The sequence below is a fragment of the Lycium ferocissimum genome, chromosome 4 (assembly GCF_029784015.1).
Source record: "Lycium ferocissimum isolate CSIRO_LF1 chromosome 4, AGI_CSIRO_Lferr_CH_V1, whole genome shotgun sequence".
Classification (NCBI taxonomy): Eukaryota; Viridiplantae; Streptophyta; class Magnoliopsida; order Solanales; family Solanaceae; genus Lycium; species Lycium ferocissimum.
In genome coordinates, this window is record NC_081345.1 from 26,585,155 (window position 1) to 26,603,530 (window position 18,376).

The window sequence follows — 18,376 nt, forward strand, 5'->3', positions numbered from 1 at the left end:
ATTTACGGAAAAGGGTCAAATTGCAAATGGACTTAGGGAGTACTATGGCCTTTTTCTTGGGTTAAAACTGTCAGTTTATCCCAAAAAAAAAAAATAGTTTGCAAAATCTTAAGCAAATGTCACCTATATCCTTATGGGTCGTCTGGTATGCGGGATAAGGTGGGATATCCAGTATTAAGTTTGATATTAATTTTATACTCTGTTTGGTACAAGATATAAATTTATCTCAGGATAATTTTACATCTTATACCAAACAGAGTATAAAATGAAACCCAAAACTAATATGGGGATATCCCACCTTATCCCATCATAATTGGGATTATTTTATCCCACCTTTCAGATGGGATAAATTAGTCCCAGGATTATAATTCCAGAATTATAATACCGAAATAATTTAGTCCGTGTACTAAACGATCCCTTAATTCTTGTTTATTTTTTGATCCAGAAGTAAACAATCTATATATAATATAAAAATAAAGCAAGACCGAGTTTGATGCGCGCTCTGCCGCCTAAACCTAATTATCTTTTTTCTCCTTTTTTTGAATTTTCTCTCATTTTAAAATCAATATACTATCTATTAAATAATTCAAAAGCCACTCTATTAATTAGCTTAATTACACCTCTTAATTATTTAATTGCACCTTTTCATCCACTTCTATCCGTTTGGTTTTTTCAACTTTTCCTAATAAGTCATTTGTGACCGTTTTCCTTAATTCTTAATTAATAGAGCATAAAAGTTCTTCTACTATTTAAGTTGGAAACAAGAAGGTTGCAAAAATTCATTCAATTAAATTCTTCCAAATGATAGAGTAACAGTGTGTTCTTTTGTTCTTCCAACGAGGGAGTAATATTATTTATTTTTGTTTGATTATTTTGTTTTCCTACATTGTTGTTTTATTTCTAATATTAGATTGATTTGTTTTATCATACATCTTTATGTTTAATTTTTGTGCTATTGCGAATTTTAGATTGTTGTATTTTTTCTCTTCCCCGGCTTCGACAAAAGTCTAGGGACTATGATTCAATTAAATATGCTTTGGTTTCATCTACCCTTTACGAAATTAATCTTATGTACAAGATTTTTCTTTGTTCTTCTTCTATTTTGTCCGCTTTTAGGATGAAGACCTTAAAGGAGCTTCCTTGAGTTTTCCCGTGATTCAAGCAGGAGTAAAATATTGTTGAAAGACTGGAAGAGACAAGGCAATTCTTGAGGTCCTTGATGTAATTATGTTATAATCTCAAAAAGTTACAACTGCAATTCCATAAGTTATTGTATTCTTTTTCGCCTTTATATAGATTCGTAGTAATTTTATGTCCAAAAGGAACATTGAAGAGGGATTTTATCTTTAACATATTCGGTTTCATAGCTTTTCTTTTCTTAATTATTCTGTATATATGTGAAGACAATAATTAATTGACTAACGGAAAAAAAAAATGGAAGAAGGAAGACAAAAGGTGGAGTTGTAGAAATGGAAGGCTGTAAAATCTGCTTATTTCATTCATTGTGGTATATCTCTTTTAGTAGTTATATTCTTTTTTTCAAAATCCTCGGTCACTCTTTGAAAAATTAAAATCATTTTATTTAGAATAAGTCCTTTTAATTTGATAGTACGTATATTTTTCTGAAATAATTTAATTATTCTGACATAGATGAGGAGTTTTAATCATATTTTAGGTTTAAGTGATGGTTCAATAAAATAGATGTCATTTATGATTTAATCTTCTAAAAATATCTAATTAAAATAAAAAACCTTAAATTTTCAATTTTATTTACAAAACTAATCCAAACAATTGTATTCTCAAAATTATTATAAACTAAAAGCACAAGACATCCAAAGTATTCCAAGGTGAAATCGACGAGCATACTCTCGGGTGAGAGATATAAATGAATAATAAAAACTAAAATAATTTTGAGTGTGTAATTGTTTAAGAAGTATTTTGTGAGTATATACAATAAAACAATTGTAATAATATATTGAATTTACAGTGCTCCCCTCCACTTGCGCATAAACGAATTTGATATTTAGTGGAAAATGAGCAGGTAGGGAATTAAGAAAGAAAATGAAAAAACAGAAATAAAAATAAAAGGAAAACGACAAGACAAAATATATACGAGATTCTGAAAATTTTATTCAATGGATTTCAGATTATATGTATTCAGTTTGGTTTTAGTTTTTCCTTTTCTTCTTCTTTTATTGTTGTTATTAGTAGTTTAGAATGAAACATAAAGAAAATCATAAAGTAAGCGTTAAAATTTAAAATAAATTAACATTAAAACGTTAAATTGGATCTATTTAGATCTGAAGTCAAAGCTTTTAAATAAACAAATGTCTATAAAATTTATATATACCTATACTTTTTCATTTATCTATTTTTTTTTAAATCTGCTAATGCAAAATCCACTTCATCTAAGTCTACTTTTAAAAAAAATATATATATAATTTTTATTTAATATAAATTAAATTACTATTTATATGCATAAGAAATTTAATATGTTCTATCTTGAGTAAATTTATAATGGTATCAATCATATCCATTATTTATTAATGTCGTGGTTGTACCGCGCAAAGCGCGGGGTACTTCACTAGTATTTAAATCGACTTAAGCAACATTAACAGTGAGCCTCGTGCTATTGAGGAACTTTGAAACATACATGGACAGAAATATCCACCTTATGGTTAAAAAAAAAAAAAAAAAAAAGAGCCAGCCAAAAACATTGGAGGATGAACCTCCAGGAAGTCCACTACAAAAAGCCTTTCAGAAGAATTAGTATTTTATAAGTTCATAGCCAGAGGTCGCAAGTACAAATTCTGCGTTTGAAGTTATTGTTAATAAAAAATATTTTATTTTTAAATTGAATTTTTTACGACAAATTCAAATTAATGGAATCCCAAAACAAATGCGGTACAAGTGAACTCAACAAACAAAAACTAGTACTACAAGACACTGCATTTCGCAGATGTAGAGTCTTGATCTGCACGAAGCAAATCCGTAGTTCTTGACTTTGTTGTAATTGCTAACTTTGAGGATATGATTTTTAGTAAATAAATATTTCGATAAGGATTGTACATAATTGTATATTTAATTCAAACATACTCCCTCCGTTCACTTTTACTTATCCAGTATTTCAAAAATAGATTTCACTTTTACTTGTCACTTTTAACATATCAAGATAAGACAATTTATTTTTTCCTGTTTTACCCATAATATTAATTACTCACTTCAAATCATTTGTCAAATCCAATAAAAATATATACTAATTAATATGGATACATTGGTAAATTATGCACTTCATTTATTATTTCTTAAACAGCGTGAAATTTTTTAAAGTGGAGAAGTAAAAGTGAATGGAGGGAGTATTAAGAAGATGAAGAGCGAAAGGGAACACATAGTAATGCAACCAAAACACAATAAAGTAATATAAAATGTGAATATCTCAATATATTGGTGCTAAAAGACCAATGAAATTACCAAGAAAAGAATAGCTTTAATAAATTTCATTAAATTTAAATATCAGCTTAACAATACAGTCCAACTAATCAGGAGAGATTCTAGCATAAAATGATTAAATTAAAAATTAGAAATCAATTTATTAGTATTTCCTTTTTCACTTTTGTTAAGAAATTCTAGTCTAGGACTTCAAAGCCATTCTTGATCAGTTGTTTATTTGCAAATTACAGAGAATGATAGTCCCAATGGCAGTGCGAACAATATTTCTTCTTCAGTTCTTCTTCTTATGCTCTATTCTTTCTAGGTATTTCTTTATACCTTCAGTACATATACCTATAAATTTGCATGCACGTAAAAATGTACTCGATTCAGAGAAATTGCAAGAATGTTGTACATGTTTTGAATTTATTAAGCTTGTTAATAACCATTTGATTATTTTCCCCATAGCTTCAAAATTTTAATCTCCATTTGAATTTTTGGCCTTTCTCTCCGTTGGATGGGAGAAAATGTCATAATTTTGGATCTTGATCTTTTTCTCCTTAGCATGTAAAAAAGAAACTGAATCTGAATATTTGCTTTTTCTCTCTGTTTGGGTATGAGAAAACAGTCGGAGAATTCAAATCTTGGCTTGTTTTGATTTTTTTTTTTTTTAAGATTATTACATTAATATAAGACCAATTGTTTATTGTCTCCACATTTTCATTATTGTTTTTTATTATTTTAATTAAGTTTTTGCAGGAATGCTGATGGTTATACTGTTACTGGTCGAGTAAAAATTCCTGGTACATATTCATGAATTCTTTTCACCTTCCTCTTCCTAGTTATATTTTCAGACAACATAGCACTGTAGTTAGTATATATAAGCTTCATATCGGATAATATATCATTTATTCTATGTATTGGCCTAGTTTCACTAATATGGATGGAGCTACTCTCCATTTCCACTCTCTCCATTTTCTCCAAGTTCCTATTTGGATGAAAGACACATGTCACAGTTAATAATTAATGGTTGAGATCTAATTTTCCAAATCAATGTCCTAACCATTGTTAAAATAACAAATATTTTCTTTATTTACTCTAAAAAGATTTGACAATCCCAAAATTCTAGCTAAAACATTATCTCGCCTATAAATTAATCCTAAAATTTTCTTTCTTTCCTATTTATTACGTGTCATATAAATGACTTATAAATTTTCTTTTCTTGAATTAAATTAAAGTATCTCGCCTATAAATTAATCCTAAAATTTTCTTTCTTTCCTATTTATTACGTGTCATATAAACTTATAAATTTTCTTTTCTTGAATTAAAATTAAAGCACGAAGTTTACAAAAAAAAAAAAAAAATGGGAACATATCTAGATGGACGTGGGGGGGGGGGGGAATTAAAAACAAATGTACAAAAAAAAAATTGTTCAAAAGAAACAACAAAAAAAAAAAAAGGAAGAGCACGTAATAAATAGGAAAAGAAAAAAAATTAGGATTAATTTATAGGTGAGATAATGTTTTAGTTAGAATTTTGGGATTGTCAATTTTTTTTAGAGTAAATAAAGAAAATATTTGTTATTCTAACTATGGTTAAGACCTTGATTTGGGCAATTAGATCTCAACCATTAATTATTAACCATGACATGTGTCTTTCATCTAAGTAGAAACTTGGGGAAAATGGAGAGAGTGGAAATGGAGAGGAGCCCCATCCAGATGTGGTAGCTGAATATTTTAAATCTAGGGGAAAATAGGCCAAAAGTAAACAATTATTGGCATGAAAAAGTTATATTTGTAGTCAAATTTTCAACTTTCTACCTTTGCGTTGAATTAATTTCAGATCATAGTGCTAAATTTATCTCCTTTTGTTGTGAAGATTCACTTCACTATAATTGATATTTGAAATCTTCTTTCGTGATGATTTACCAGGTTTTTAAAAAAATTAACTTTGTTTTCTGTAGTTGAGAATAGGTTTTAGACTTATCAGAAAACTTTTAATATTATTACTATTATTCATATATATAAAATGAAGTGTGAAACTGTGGATTCATATAGCCAAGCCCAACTATTCAGGACTGAGGCATAGTTGTTGTTTGTTTTTTCTATAGGCTTTAGCTTGAAAGGATCTCGTTTCTCAGCTAAAGCTTCAAATGTTAAAGTCATATTTAGTGGTGGCCAAAGAGTTACATTCCTGAGACCCAAAGTATATTTCTCATTGTATCCTTCCTACGACTTCATGTCTTAAGTCGGTCTGCAAATTTGTTAGCTTAAATTATGTATCTTGATTAAACTTTATATACTGTTATGAGTTTTGTGCTTCTTCAACTGCATATTTACTGCTGCTCCACACTCCAAGAAAAAGGAATGCCATTCATAATTAATTTCACTATTTTTGTGCATTGTTTTCTTGTATGATCTGTTTGCAAAAAGTTTGATTAAGTGAAATGGAGTTTAAATGTGAGTGGTTCATTTCTTAACACTAGCAAAATAACTTTGTGATTCATGTTACCTATCGCATATTCGTTGTTAGCCATACGCTTAAGTTGTTAAGCATTGTGAGGCGCTTGACTCTTGTCTACTCGATGGTTTTTACCGATCTTCTTGTCATAATCCTGTTTCTTCTATCTTTTGACACTTAATCTGTTGATTTTATTTCGCTTGACATTTTCTCTAAATCTTTAAGCTCATGGATAACATGGAAACTAGAGTATTACTCCTTTCACGAAGGTTGTAAGAAGAGAATGTTGTTCTCGAAATACAATTCCTTAACTTTAGCAATAGCTATAATGTATCTGCAGGGACACATCTCATTGAGGTGTCTGCAATTGGCTACTTCTTTTCTCCAGTGAGATTCTCTACTACGATCTGTTTAATTCCTCGCCAATTTTCTCTGACAAAGATTTATATGCTTAATGTATCTTTTGTGATCACAGGTCCGAGTTGATGTCAGTGCTAGAAACCCAGGTAAGGTTCAAGCAGCATTAACCGAGAACAGGAGGACTCTGATTGAATTAGTTTTGGAGCCATTAAGTGAGGAGCAGTATTATGAGGTCAGACTTTGATCTCCTACCTTTCCGTTTCATTTTCTTCCTTCTTTCTCTATTTTTCTTTCAAAACTACTGTGTGAATTTCTCTTGCAGGTAAACGAACCCTTCTCCATTATGTCTCTGGTGAAAAGTCCAGTTGGCCTGATGTTCGGATTTATGTTGTTTGTAATGTTTGTGATGCCAAAATTAGCAGAAAATGTGGGTGAGTACTGTTTTAACCAAAACGAACTTGACTTCACATGCAATAGTGTGGTACGTCCATAATGCAATTCCAATTTTCTATCTTTAATTCTACAGTTTTGTGCTTTGGCATGACTGCATTTTATATGCGGTTCACTAGGGATTAGTATCTGATGGTATCTTTGTGATCCATATCAATCTCTCATTGAATTGGATTGTGAGTAAATGAATATCGGGTAGACATTTGATTTCATGCTTTAAATATGGATTTAGCATGGACTAAAAGATGGAAAAGATGGGAAGGTTCCATATGTAAGAAGCATCAGCTGTCAATCCTTATATCTGAGTTAACCCGAACTTCACTCTCTCCTGACGTTTACTATGCTCACCTCTCTATTTGGAGATTCGTGACTCTTTCTCAATCTGTGTTCTTATATTGATAAATATACGTGCTTACAGGATGTTAGTATAACCAAAACATGTGTGCAATGCCCCTACGCATACAAAATAGTATTTCTCAACTATATCTATGAATGCTTATGTTTGTCTTATTTGTGTAACATGATGTCTCAATTATATAACCGTGGATATATGTGTTCCTACCATATTTCTTTGTGTGTCAGTTTATATGTATGATCTAAAAGGAATAATGCATCTCACTTATATAGTTATGTTGGTATTTTATCTACAAAATTACGAGAAAAGTGCTTAAACCAGAGCCCTCATATTGCATCATTAGTGGCTCCATGCTGTTTATGCCAGCTCCAGCCATTTTAAATTTTGGAATCAGCAGCTAGCTTGCTTCGATGATGGAAGAAACATTTGTTGTTAGTATATTTGCTTCACTTTTGAAAACTTAAAATATGCAAATTAAATGGGATGAAATTCAAGACACTTTCCTCTAATTTCTTCTCTCCTACGTTGACAAATGATGACCTTAGGGTGTTTTAGGACTACTTCTGCATTAAATGAGATGCAGTTAAATTAGAATTGATTGCAATAGTGTGTGAAGAAGTGAAATAAGGAGAAGAACATTTAAAAGCATGAAATGTTGTGAGCATTACTATAATGAACTACATCTTTTCTTGCTGTCAAAAAGTTCCTCCAAGTTATTCCTATATCTTGTTCCCCTTGGATTAACTATATATTAGTCCAACTTTTACGATCCATAAGGTGTGGATGAATTAATTTCATCCATATTCAATTTATCTTATTTGATCTGTCAAAATCCATCAATCCTTTTGGCACCCATTGTTTGCAGATTAATTAATTGTTACATTGATAGCTAAACTCTGTTGGCAAACCTATATTGTCTTGCCTACTACATTTTGGTGATGATTGACTATTGTATAATCAAACTACTTATTTACAAAAAAAGAGTTACGTAATGAGACGTCAGGGAAACTCTTGCTTACATTTCTGCAAGTTACTTTACCTTTTGATTCTTGGTTAAATGCCATTCCGCTACTAGATCAAACAGACATTACATAAATATCTTGCGCTAATGTGCTGATCTTTTGTGTGGTAGATCCTGAAGAAATAAGACGAACACAGGAGGAAATCATGAGAAACCAAGGGAGTCTTTCAAGCTTATTACCAGGGGTTCAAAGCAACAACTAGAGATTAGATTTAATAACAACATTGAAGAATTTCACCTGCTAGAAAGGGAAATTCTTCATTGTCACTATATGGAAAAGCTGAATTATTCATAACTCAGTTTCAACGATCCGTATCAAGCTTTTCTGAAGTCTCTGAGTATCATCATTAGTTCATATATCACATGCAAAGATCCAACATTTTCTTTTGATTAAAGTTGCCTCTGTTATCAAGTTTAAGCATCGATTATCCTAAGAATTCTTGAATATTGAATTGCATGTATTCCAATACCAATATTTAAGGCAATTTTCTTTCTTTATGTTTCTCTTCTAAACGAACTGTCAATGTCGAAATTATAACTACACATAGCATATAGAAACAATTGACTGCATGTTAAGTTCGTATGAAAGTGCAGTGCATCTTTTGATATAAAGACGGCAGGACGGGGTGGTTGCTCGTGCGAGTTGAGCCTTAACCAGAAAAGATTTCAACCTCCCACCGCGCAGCGCTCCATTTAGCAAAAACTCATGCTTTCAACCCGCCCCACTCCACGTAGCAAAATTTCAAGCTTTCTCCTTCAATTGGACTTTGGCTAACTCTTTATGTAATTCCTTTCGTTGGCTGCATAAGAAAACATAATTTCAACATAAAATTTCACATTATTAATTAGTGTACTTTGTTTGTAACATAATTTTGCATTAATAATGTAATATTTTACATAATTATATATACTCCCACTAGGTTTGGCTTTTAGTATAAAACTTTGCGTTACATCTTTTGATTTTTTCAATATTAAATTCGACATTGGTAATGCCAACATAAACTATATGAGATCTATATATTTTAATGTAGGATAGGATGTGAAATAAAGATATATGTATTAACAATAGAGCATCTGCAGAGAAAAAATGTAGGCAGGGCTTACATAGGGCGTTGTAAAATAAAAAGACTCAATTTCACATATTTTGTTATTTGCAGTAAATTTATAAATTAGGCACATATTTTGTTCTGAAAGGTTGAAATCTATTCCAGAATTTTACAATTTAATCCTAAATGGAATATTGACGTTCTCTAAATAAGACATTGTTTCACTTGAAATCAAACATTATATTTCAGGACAACTTGTAAGACTTATTGTGTTCAAGAAGAGTATATATTGTTGGTTACCTTAAAAAAATCAGGCAATAACTCTTTTAAAAAAGTGATACTATTATGCTTCAAGTCTTCTTCAATTACTCTATGTTCTTTACAACTTATGCTTGAAAAGCTCCCATATGTGCTCAGTGGCGGATGGAGAGTAACTGAACCCAGTATTTTTGACACAAAATATTAATATATATGTAACACTAAAATTTCAACAAATATTAGATTCTAAGCTCATAATGTCAAATGTACATGGAGTTCAGTTGTAAAAACATAAAAATTAAAACCATAAAATTTAAATTTTGAATTCGCATTTGCACTAATATGAAATACAACGCTTGAGCTTAATTTAAAGATAATCTTTTCTCTATTTTTCCACAGCATATTCTGGATGTGGAAAGAAGCAGGAAAAAAAGAAGATGTACAATCAATGTGACATAGCTTAGGTAGAGAATCAAAGAAAGTAAAGAACTAGCGATAAGCATTTGTATTTGGTGCTAGCTAAGAGTGCATCTGATCGAGAAATATCAATAAAGAAATATATACTTGAAAGATAGAAGTGAATATATCCTATACCAAATGTATCTTACTTCCTAAAACTGACATCTGCATTATTACTTCAGCTAATTAATTTGCACGACTAGGCTTATGTTAAGGTACTATACAATTTATTCCTTTTCGAAAATAATAAGAGAGCCAAAAGATGGATAAGACATATGCAATTTTTTAACTTCCATACACCTAAAACTGTCAAAAAATGTAAGAAAGAATTTTATATGTTATCTAAAAGTAGAGAATATGTAATCGTGCATTTAAATGGGGTTAGTCATGAAAATAATGTAAATTACTTGCAGCAATAGGTTGGTTACCTAGAACATAACAACATGTATTCGTGCATTAAAAGTGGGGTTAGTAGCATTCTGGGATCTGCCTCTGCATAATCACTCGCTAACATTTTATATGACAGAGAAAGACCATGTACTTCATATTTTCATGTAATTTAACGGCTGATCAATGGACTTTCCTTAGTCACATTGATAGTCAACATACCCTCTCCCCCCTCACCCAATCAACACTACACCTTAACCCCAAACTGCTCCCTTTTCCACCCTCCAAAATTAAAATTATGCTCAAAGACACTTCAATTAGAAGTACCCCTTCGTGTAAAAATCATACATTATTAACAAAAAAAGATGGCAAAGCTCATAAGGAAACATAACCCAAGTTTGGTTTCTATAGTTCAATAATGATCGAATTGGGTTAACAGATGACGTATTTAAAATCATAGCTTATATCATTATGCCCTTTGTTTTAAGAAAACTAAAGAGTTCGAGCTCAAGTTAATTCTACATGGGTCAACTGAATAAAAACAAAAAGTTAATCATTGATAACTGAACAAAAACTTACTGAGTAATAATCCATAAAACCATTAAAGGAAGGTGGGCCAACTGCAAGATATATACTTACTACATGAATAACAGAAAAGCTCCAATTCAAAAACATCAGACAAAGTCCATTTTAATGAATTTACTGATTCTCAGAAATTTCAGCAATTTAGAGTTAAATATTTAAAAAGGAACAAAAAGAAAATTAAAACTTAGCTAATCATATGAAAACTTACAAGTTCAAGGAAATAAAGTACACCCCAAAAAATAAAGTATATGATCAGCAAAAAAAAAAAAAAAGAAGAAGAAGAAAACGTTGTACACTCCAACTCAATTATTCTAATCCAAGACAAAACATTTGAACCAAAATAATCACGCGCCGGAGAACGTGGGAATACTATGACCTTTTTCTTGGGCTAAAACTCTCCATTTTTCCAACCAAAAAAAAAAAAAAATCTAAAATTTGTTTGCAAAATCTTAAGAAAATATCACCTATATCCTTAGTTCTTGTTTATGTTTTGATCCAGAAGTAAACAATATTTAAATCAACTTAAGTAACATTACAGTGAGCCTCGAGCTATTGAGGAACTTTGAAACATACATGGACAGAAATATGCACCTCATGGTAACCTTAAAAAAAAAAAAAAAATTAAAACTTTGGAGGATGAATCTCTAGGGAGTTCATTACAAAAGCGTACAGGAGAATTAGTTAGTATTATAAGCAAAAGTCTCGAGCACAAATTTTGAATATGAAATTATTTTTTATCGAAAATATTTATTTTTAAAGTGGAAATTTTTGGCACAAATTTGAATTAATCAAATTACAAGATAAATACCCAACATTTGAAATTAACAAAAATAAAATAAAAAACTAGGACTCTAAGGCACTACATTTCGCAGGTCTACAGTGCCTGCTTGATCTGCACGAAGCAAATCCGACTTCTTGTAACTAACTTGCTATTTACTAACTTTGAGGATATGATCTTTAGTAAATAAATATTTCGATAAGTAATTAATTGTATAATTTAGTTTAAACAAATTAAGAAGATGAAGAGCCAGAGGAAACACATAGTAATGCAACCAAAACAGAATAAAGTAATTATATAAGATGTGAAAATCTCAATGTATTGGTGCTAAAAGACCAATAAAATTACCAAGACAAGAACAGCTTTAAAAAAATTCACTAAATTTAAATATCAGCTTAACAATACAGACCAACTTATCAGGAGAGATTCTAGCATAAAACAATTAAATTTAAAAATTAGAACTCAATTTATTACTATTTCCTTTTTAATGTTTGTTAAAAAATTCTAGAACTTCAGAGCCATTCTTGATCAGTTGTTTATTTGCAAATTACAAAGAATGATAGTCCCAATGACAGTGCGAACAATATTTCTTCTTCCGTTCTTCTTCTTATGCTCTATTCTTTCTGGGTATTGTTTTTACCTTCACACTACGTGGTGTAGCCATAAATTTGCATGCAAGTAAATATGTAATCGATTAAGAGAAATTGCAAAAATGTAGTACATGTGTTTGAATTTATTAAGCATGTTGATAACCATTTGATTATATTCCCCATAGCTTCTAAATTTTAATCTCCATTTGAATTTTTGGCGTTGGATGGGAGAAAATGTCCAAGACTTTTCGATCTTGAATATTCAGTTCCCCTGTTTTAATTTTTTTTTTTTTTAGCTTGTTAACAACAAATTAAAACCCAATTAATTAATTTGTGAAAAACTGAATCTGGATATTTGGTGTTCTCTTTGTTTGGGTGTTATAAAATGTCATAAAGTTCAAATTTTGGTCTGTTTTGATTTTTTTTTTTTAAAAGATTATTACATCAAATTAAGATCAATTGATTATTTTGTTCACATTTTCATTATTTTAATTAATTTTTTGCAGGAATGCTGATGGTTATACTGTTACCGGTCGAGTAAAAATTCCTGGTACATACGTCAAGAATTCTTTTCTCCTTCATCTTCCTAGTTACATTTTAAGAATATAAAGAACTCTATCAGTATATATGAGCTTTATTACCGTCTATTGGATTAGTTTCAGTAATATGGTAGCTGTATAATATAAATATTAGGAAAAATAGGCCAAAAAGTACAAAATTATTTGGCATGAAAAAGTTATCTTTATAGTCAAATTTTCCAATTTTTTTTTTAATGTGGAGGTTTTCCGACCTCTACGTTCTATTAATCTCATATTATAGTGCTAAAGTTCTCTTTTTGTTGTAGAGATTCACTTTATTATAATTGATGTTTTAGATCTTCTTTCTTCATGATTTACCAGGTTTTAAAAAAATTGACTTTGTGTTTTGTAGTTGAGAATAGGTTTTAGACTTGTAAGAGAACTTTTGATATTGAAAATACTGAAATTATAGAGAACAATTTATATAGTCGTTGTTGTTTTTTGTTTGTTTTCGGTAGGTTTTAGCTTGAAAGGATCTGGTTTCTCAAATAAAGCTTCAAATGTTAAAGTCATACTCAATGGTGGCCAAAGAGTTACATTCCTGAGACCCAATGGATATTTCTCATTGTATCCTTCCTGCGGCTCCATATCTTAAGTCGGCCTTTAGATTTGATATATTAGGTTATGCATCTTTGATTAAACTCTATATGTTGTTATGAGGTTTGTGCTTCCTCAACTGCATATTTACTGCCGCTCCACTCTCCAAGAAAAAAGAAAAACCTTTCGTAATGCATTTTCACTGTTTTTGTGCATTGTTTTCTTGTATGATCCGTTTGCAAAAAGTTTTACTAAATCTAATGCAGTTGAAATGTGAGTGGTTCATTCGTATTTTTACCAGGCTACTCACCCATAAAAATGTACTACTCCATAAACAAGCAATTAGTGTGATTTTTTTTAGCTGCCTAGGCTGCGTTAGTTGTATTGTCTGTTATTTGCTCAAAGTGGATACAATTTTTTTTTTCTTATAAAAATTTCCCTTATGTATTTTTCTTCCCGAGAAGTGTGAGAAAAAGGTAATGAAGACAGTTTTGCTCAATGGTAACTTGAAATCGTGAATCAATCTTCATCATGATGGATTCCAAGAATAATAGAGGAGATCAGATAACTTTGTGATTCATGTTGTCTAACGCATATTGCTGTTAGCCATGTGCTTAAGCATTGTGAGGCATTTGACCTCTTGTCTGCTCTATGGGTTTTACCGACCTTCTCGTCATAATCCTGTTTCTTCTATCTTTTGATGACTTAGTAATTTGATTTTATTTCGCTTGACATTTTCTCTAAATCGTTAAGCTCGTGGATAACATGGAAACTAGAATGCCACTCCTCTTGGCTAAGGCTCTGCGAAGAGAATTTTGTTCTCTGAATGCAATTCCTTAACCTTAGCAATAGCCATAATGTGTCAGTAGGGACACATCTCATTGAGGTGTCTGCAATTGGCTACTTCTTTTCTCCAGTGAGCTTCTCTACTACTATCTGTTTAATTCCTCATCAATTTTCTCTAAAAGATTTATATTGTACCTTTCGTGATGTCAGGTCCGAGTTGATGTCGGTGCTAGAAACCCAAGTAAGGTTCATGCAGCGTTAACTGAGAACAGGAGGACTCTGATTGAATTGGTTTTGGAGCCATTGGGTGAGGAGCAGTATTATGAGGTCAGACTTTGATCTCCTACCTTTCCATATCATTTTTTCCTTCTTTCTTAGAGTTTCTTCCAAAACTACTGTGTAAATTTCTCTTGCAGATAAAGGAACCCTTCTCCATTATGTCTCTGGTGAAAAGTCCAGTTGGCCTGATGTTCGGATTTATGTTGTTTGTAATGTTTGTGATGCCAAAATTAGCAGAAAATGTGGGTGAGTTCTGTTTTAACCAAAATGAATTGTCTTCACATGCAATAGTATGGTGCGTCTATAATGCAGTTCCAATTTTCTGTCTTCAATGGTACAGTTTTGTGCTTTGGCACGACTGCACTATATATGTTGTTCAGTAGGGATTAGTATCTGATGGTGTCTCTGTGATGCATATCCATTTACCCATCAATCTCTGATTGAATTGAACTATGAGTAAATGAATATGGGGCAGACATTTGTTTTCATGCTTTAAATATGGATTTAGCATGGACTAAAAGATGGAAAAGGTGGGAAGGTTCCAAATGTAAGAAGCATCATCTGTTAATACTTATAGCTGAGTTAACCCGAACTTCACTCTCTCCTAGTGTTTACTATGCTCACTTCTCTGTCTGGAGATTCTTAACTCTTTCAATCTGTGTTCTTATATTGATAGAAACCTGTGCTTACAGTATGTTAGTAAAACTAAAGGCGTGCAAGCGAGCGAGCGTACACCTTGCCCCTACGCATAAAATATAGTATCTCTCGACTATATCTATGAATGCTTGTGTTTGTCTTATTTGTGTAACATGATGTCTCAATTATATAACCGTGGATATATGTGTTCCTACTATATTTCTTTATGTGTCAGTTATCATGTCTCAATTATAGAACCGTGGATATATGTGTTCCTACGATATTTCTTTATGTGTCAGTTCATATGTATGATCTAATAAAATAATACGTCTCACTTATATAGTTATGCTGGTATTTTATCGACAAAATTACGAGAAAAGTGCTTAAACCAGAGCCCTCCTATTGCATCATTAGTGGCTCCATGCTGTTTATGCCAGCTCCAGCTATTTTAAATTTTGGAATCAGCGGCTACTACCTAGCAACTAACTTGCTTTGATGATGGAAGAAACATTTGTTGTTAGTATATTTGCTTCACTTTTGAAAACTTAAAACATGCAAATTAAATGGGATGAAATTCAAGACACTTTACTCTAATTTCTTCTTTCCTACATTAACAAATGATGACCTTAGGCTGTTTTAGGACTACTTCTACATTACATGAGATGCAGTTAAATTAGAATTTAGTGCAATAGTATGTGAAGAAGTGAAAGAAGGAGAAGAACATTTAAAAGCTTGAAATGTTGTGAGCATTACTATAATGAACTACATCTTTCTGGCTGTCAAAAAGTTCCTCCAAATTATTCCTAGATCTTGTTCCCCTTGGATTAACTATATATTAGTCCAACTTTTACGATCCATAAGGTGTGGATGAATTAATTTCATGCATATTCAATTTATCCTATTTGATCTGTCAAAATCCATCAATCCTTTTGGCACCCATTGTTTGCAGATTAATTAACTGTTACATTGATAGCTAAACTCTGTTGGCAAACCTATATTGTCTTGCCTACTACATTTTGGTGATGATTGACTATTGTATAATCAAACTACTTATTTACAGAAAAAAGAGTTACGTGATGAGACGTCAGCGAAACTCTTGCTTACATATCTGCAAGTTACTTTACCTTTTGATTCTTGGTTAAATACCATTCCACTGCTAGATCAAACAGACATTACATAAATGTCATGCGCTAATGTGCTGATCTTTTGTGTGGCAGATCCTGAAGAAATAAGACGAACACAAGAGGAAATCATGAGAAACGAAGGGAGTCTTTCAAGCTTATTACCTGGGGCCCAAAGCAGCAACTAGAGATTGGATTTAATAACAACATTGAAGAATTTCACCTGCTAGAAAGGGAAATTCTTCATTGCCATTCTGTGGAAAAGCTGAAATATTCATAAACTGATAAACTCAGTTTCAAGGATCCATATCAAGCTTTTTTTTGAAGTCTCCGAGTACCATCATTAGTTCAATTTAATCCTAAATGGAATACTGATGTTCTCTAAATAAGACATTGTTTCACTTGAAACCAGACATTATATTTCAGGATAACTTGTAATAGACTTATTGTGTCCAAGAAGAGTATATATTGTTGGTTACCCTAAAAAATCAGGCAATAACTCTTTGAAAAAAGTGATAATATTATGCTTCAAGCCTTCTTCAATTACTCTATGTTCTTTACAACTTATGCTTGAAAAACTCCCATATGTGCTCAGTAGCGGATGGAGAGTAACTGAACCCAGTGTTTTCGACACAAAATATGAATATATATGTAACACTAAAATTTCAACAAATATTAGATTCTAAGCTCATAATGTCAAAAGTACAAGGAGTTCAGTAGTAAAAAATAAAATTTAAATTCTGAATTCGCATCTGCACTAGTATGAAATACAACGCTTGAGCTTAATTTAAAGATTATCTTTTCTCTATTTTTCCACAACATATTCTGGATGTGGAAAGAAGCAGGAAAAAAAGAAGATGTACAATCAATGTGATAGAGCTTAGGTAGAGAATCAAAGAAAGTAAAGAATTAGCGATAAGCATTTGTATTTGGTGCTAGCTAAAAGTGCATCTGATCGAGAAATATCAATAAAGAAATATATACTTGAAAGATAGAGGTGAATATATCCTATACCAAATGAATCTTACATCCTGAAACTGACGTCAACATTATTACTTCAGCTAATTAATTTGCAATGACTAGGCTTATGTTAAGGTACTACTTAATTTATTCCTTTTCGAAAATAATAAGCGAGCCAAAAGATTAACGAGGATAAGACATATACAATTTTTTAACTTCCATACACCTAAAACTGTCAAAAAATGTAAGACAAAAGAATTTTTACACTATCAGGTTATCTAAAACGTAATAATATGTAATCGTACATTTAAAGTGGGGTTAGTAACCTGAAAATAATGTAAATTACTTGCTACAATAGGTTGGTTACCTAGAACATAACAACATGTATTAGTGCATTAAAAGTGGGATTAGTAATATCAGAGGCGGATCCAGAATTTAGAGGTTTCGGGTGCCACTCTATTGTAAATGTAGACGTAGTGCAATTTACACGGGCCAATTAATAGAGTACACATTTGATCGGTTTGATCAACTTTGGATTGCGGTTCGGATTATTTGTCTTTTTTGGTTTACATAAACAAATTATTCCAAATATTAGATACAATAGAAAAATTAAGCTCATATAGGTACATTAACTCAAGCTTACAAGCATAATTTGTACCAAAACATAAAGAAAATTTCTTTTTTAAATCATCATGAACCAAGACTCAACATACCATTTTCTTTGCATTTTGTCAAACCATTTAAATAAAATAACATGTAAAGTTAAAGATAATAAACAACGACAGAAGAGAGCAGCAGGGAAAAAATTATTAAAATTTTGACGAAGAGAGAGGAGAAGATTTGGGAGAAGAGAAAGAGTTTTTTGGAAGAAGAAAACTATTTATTGTCTTGTTGATATTTTATACTTAAAATAAATATGAAGAGAAATGGTACGAGTCCAGAGAAGATAAATAAAGACTTGTTAATTTGTTAAGTATATTACCAAATTCCTGTGAGAGAAAAAAGGAAGAAAAAGAAAGCAGCAAAAATTAGCCAAAAATAAATGTAGATACAGGTGTTCGAACTGGCACCCCTGGGGAGGAAAACCAAGCGCCTAACCATTGGCACCATGGCATCAATTGTTATTCCGGGTGGCGCGATTGTGATTTATACTATATCTTACAGATATATGCATCCATATACATAGTTTCAACCGAGCGATGGGGGTGGCGTGGCACTCCCACGCCACTACATAGATCTGCCTTGAGTAATATGAATTAAGGTAGATTAATTATTTGCTACAGGCTATAGCAGGTTAAGAC

At 31.4% G+C, this 18,376-nt stretch overlaps 1 protein-coding gene across 4 annotated transcripts; it reads left to right on the forward strand.

Annotated features, from left to right (window-relative positions):
• The first annotated feature begins 3,475 nt into the window (after window positions 1-3,475).
• On the forward strand, window positions 3,476-16,643 carry LOC132052013 (ER membrane protein complex subunit 7 homolog). 4 transcript variants are annotated; one of them, XM_059443338.1, is made up of 7 exons: window positions 3,481-3,754; window positions 4,180-4,232; window positions 5,540-5,648; window positions 6,213-6,276; window positions 6,365-6,481; window positions 6,572-6,680; window positions 8,187-8,573. In XM_059443338.1, the coding sequence occupies exons 1-7, from the start codon at window positions 3,684-3,686 to the stop codon at window positions 8,276-8,278; spliced, it is 615 nt and encodes a 204-aa protein (XP_059299321.1). In that variant the 5' UTR covers window positions 3,481-3,683; the 3' UTR covers window positions 8,279-8,573. The 4 variants fall into 4 exon arrangements, with proteins under 4 accessions (XP_059299325.1, XP_059299321.1, XP_059299322.1 ...); XM_059443339.1 differs by having other exon boundaries at window positions 3,483-3,754; window positions 4,189-4,232; XM_059443341.1 differs by lacking the exons at window positions 3,481-3,754; window positions 4,180-4,232; window positions 5,540-5,648; ... (2 more) ...; window positions 6,572-6,680; window positions 8,187-8,573 and adding exons at window positions 11,791-12,215; window positions 12,685-12,728; window positions 13,215-13,323; ... (2 more) ...; window positions 14,496-14,604; window positions 16,212-16,643.
• Window positions 16,644-18,376: the final 1,733 nt, after the last annotated feature.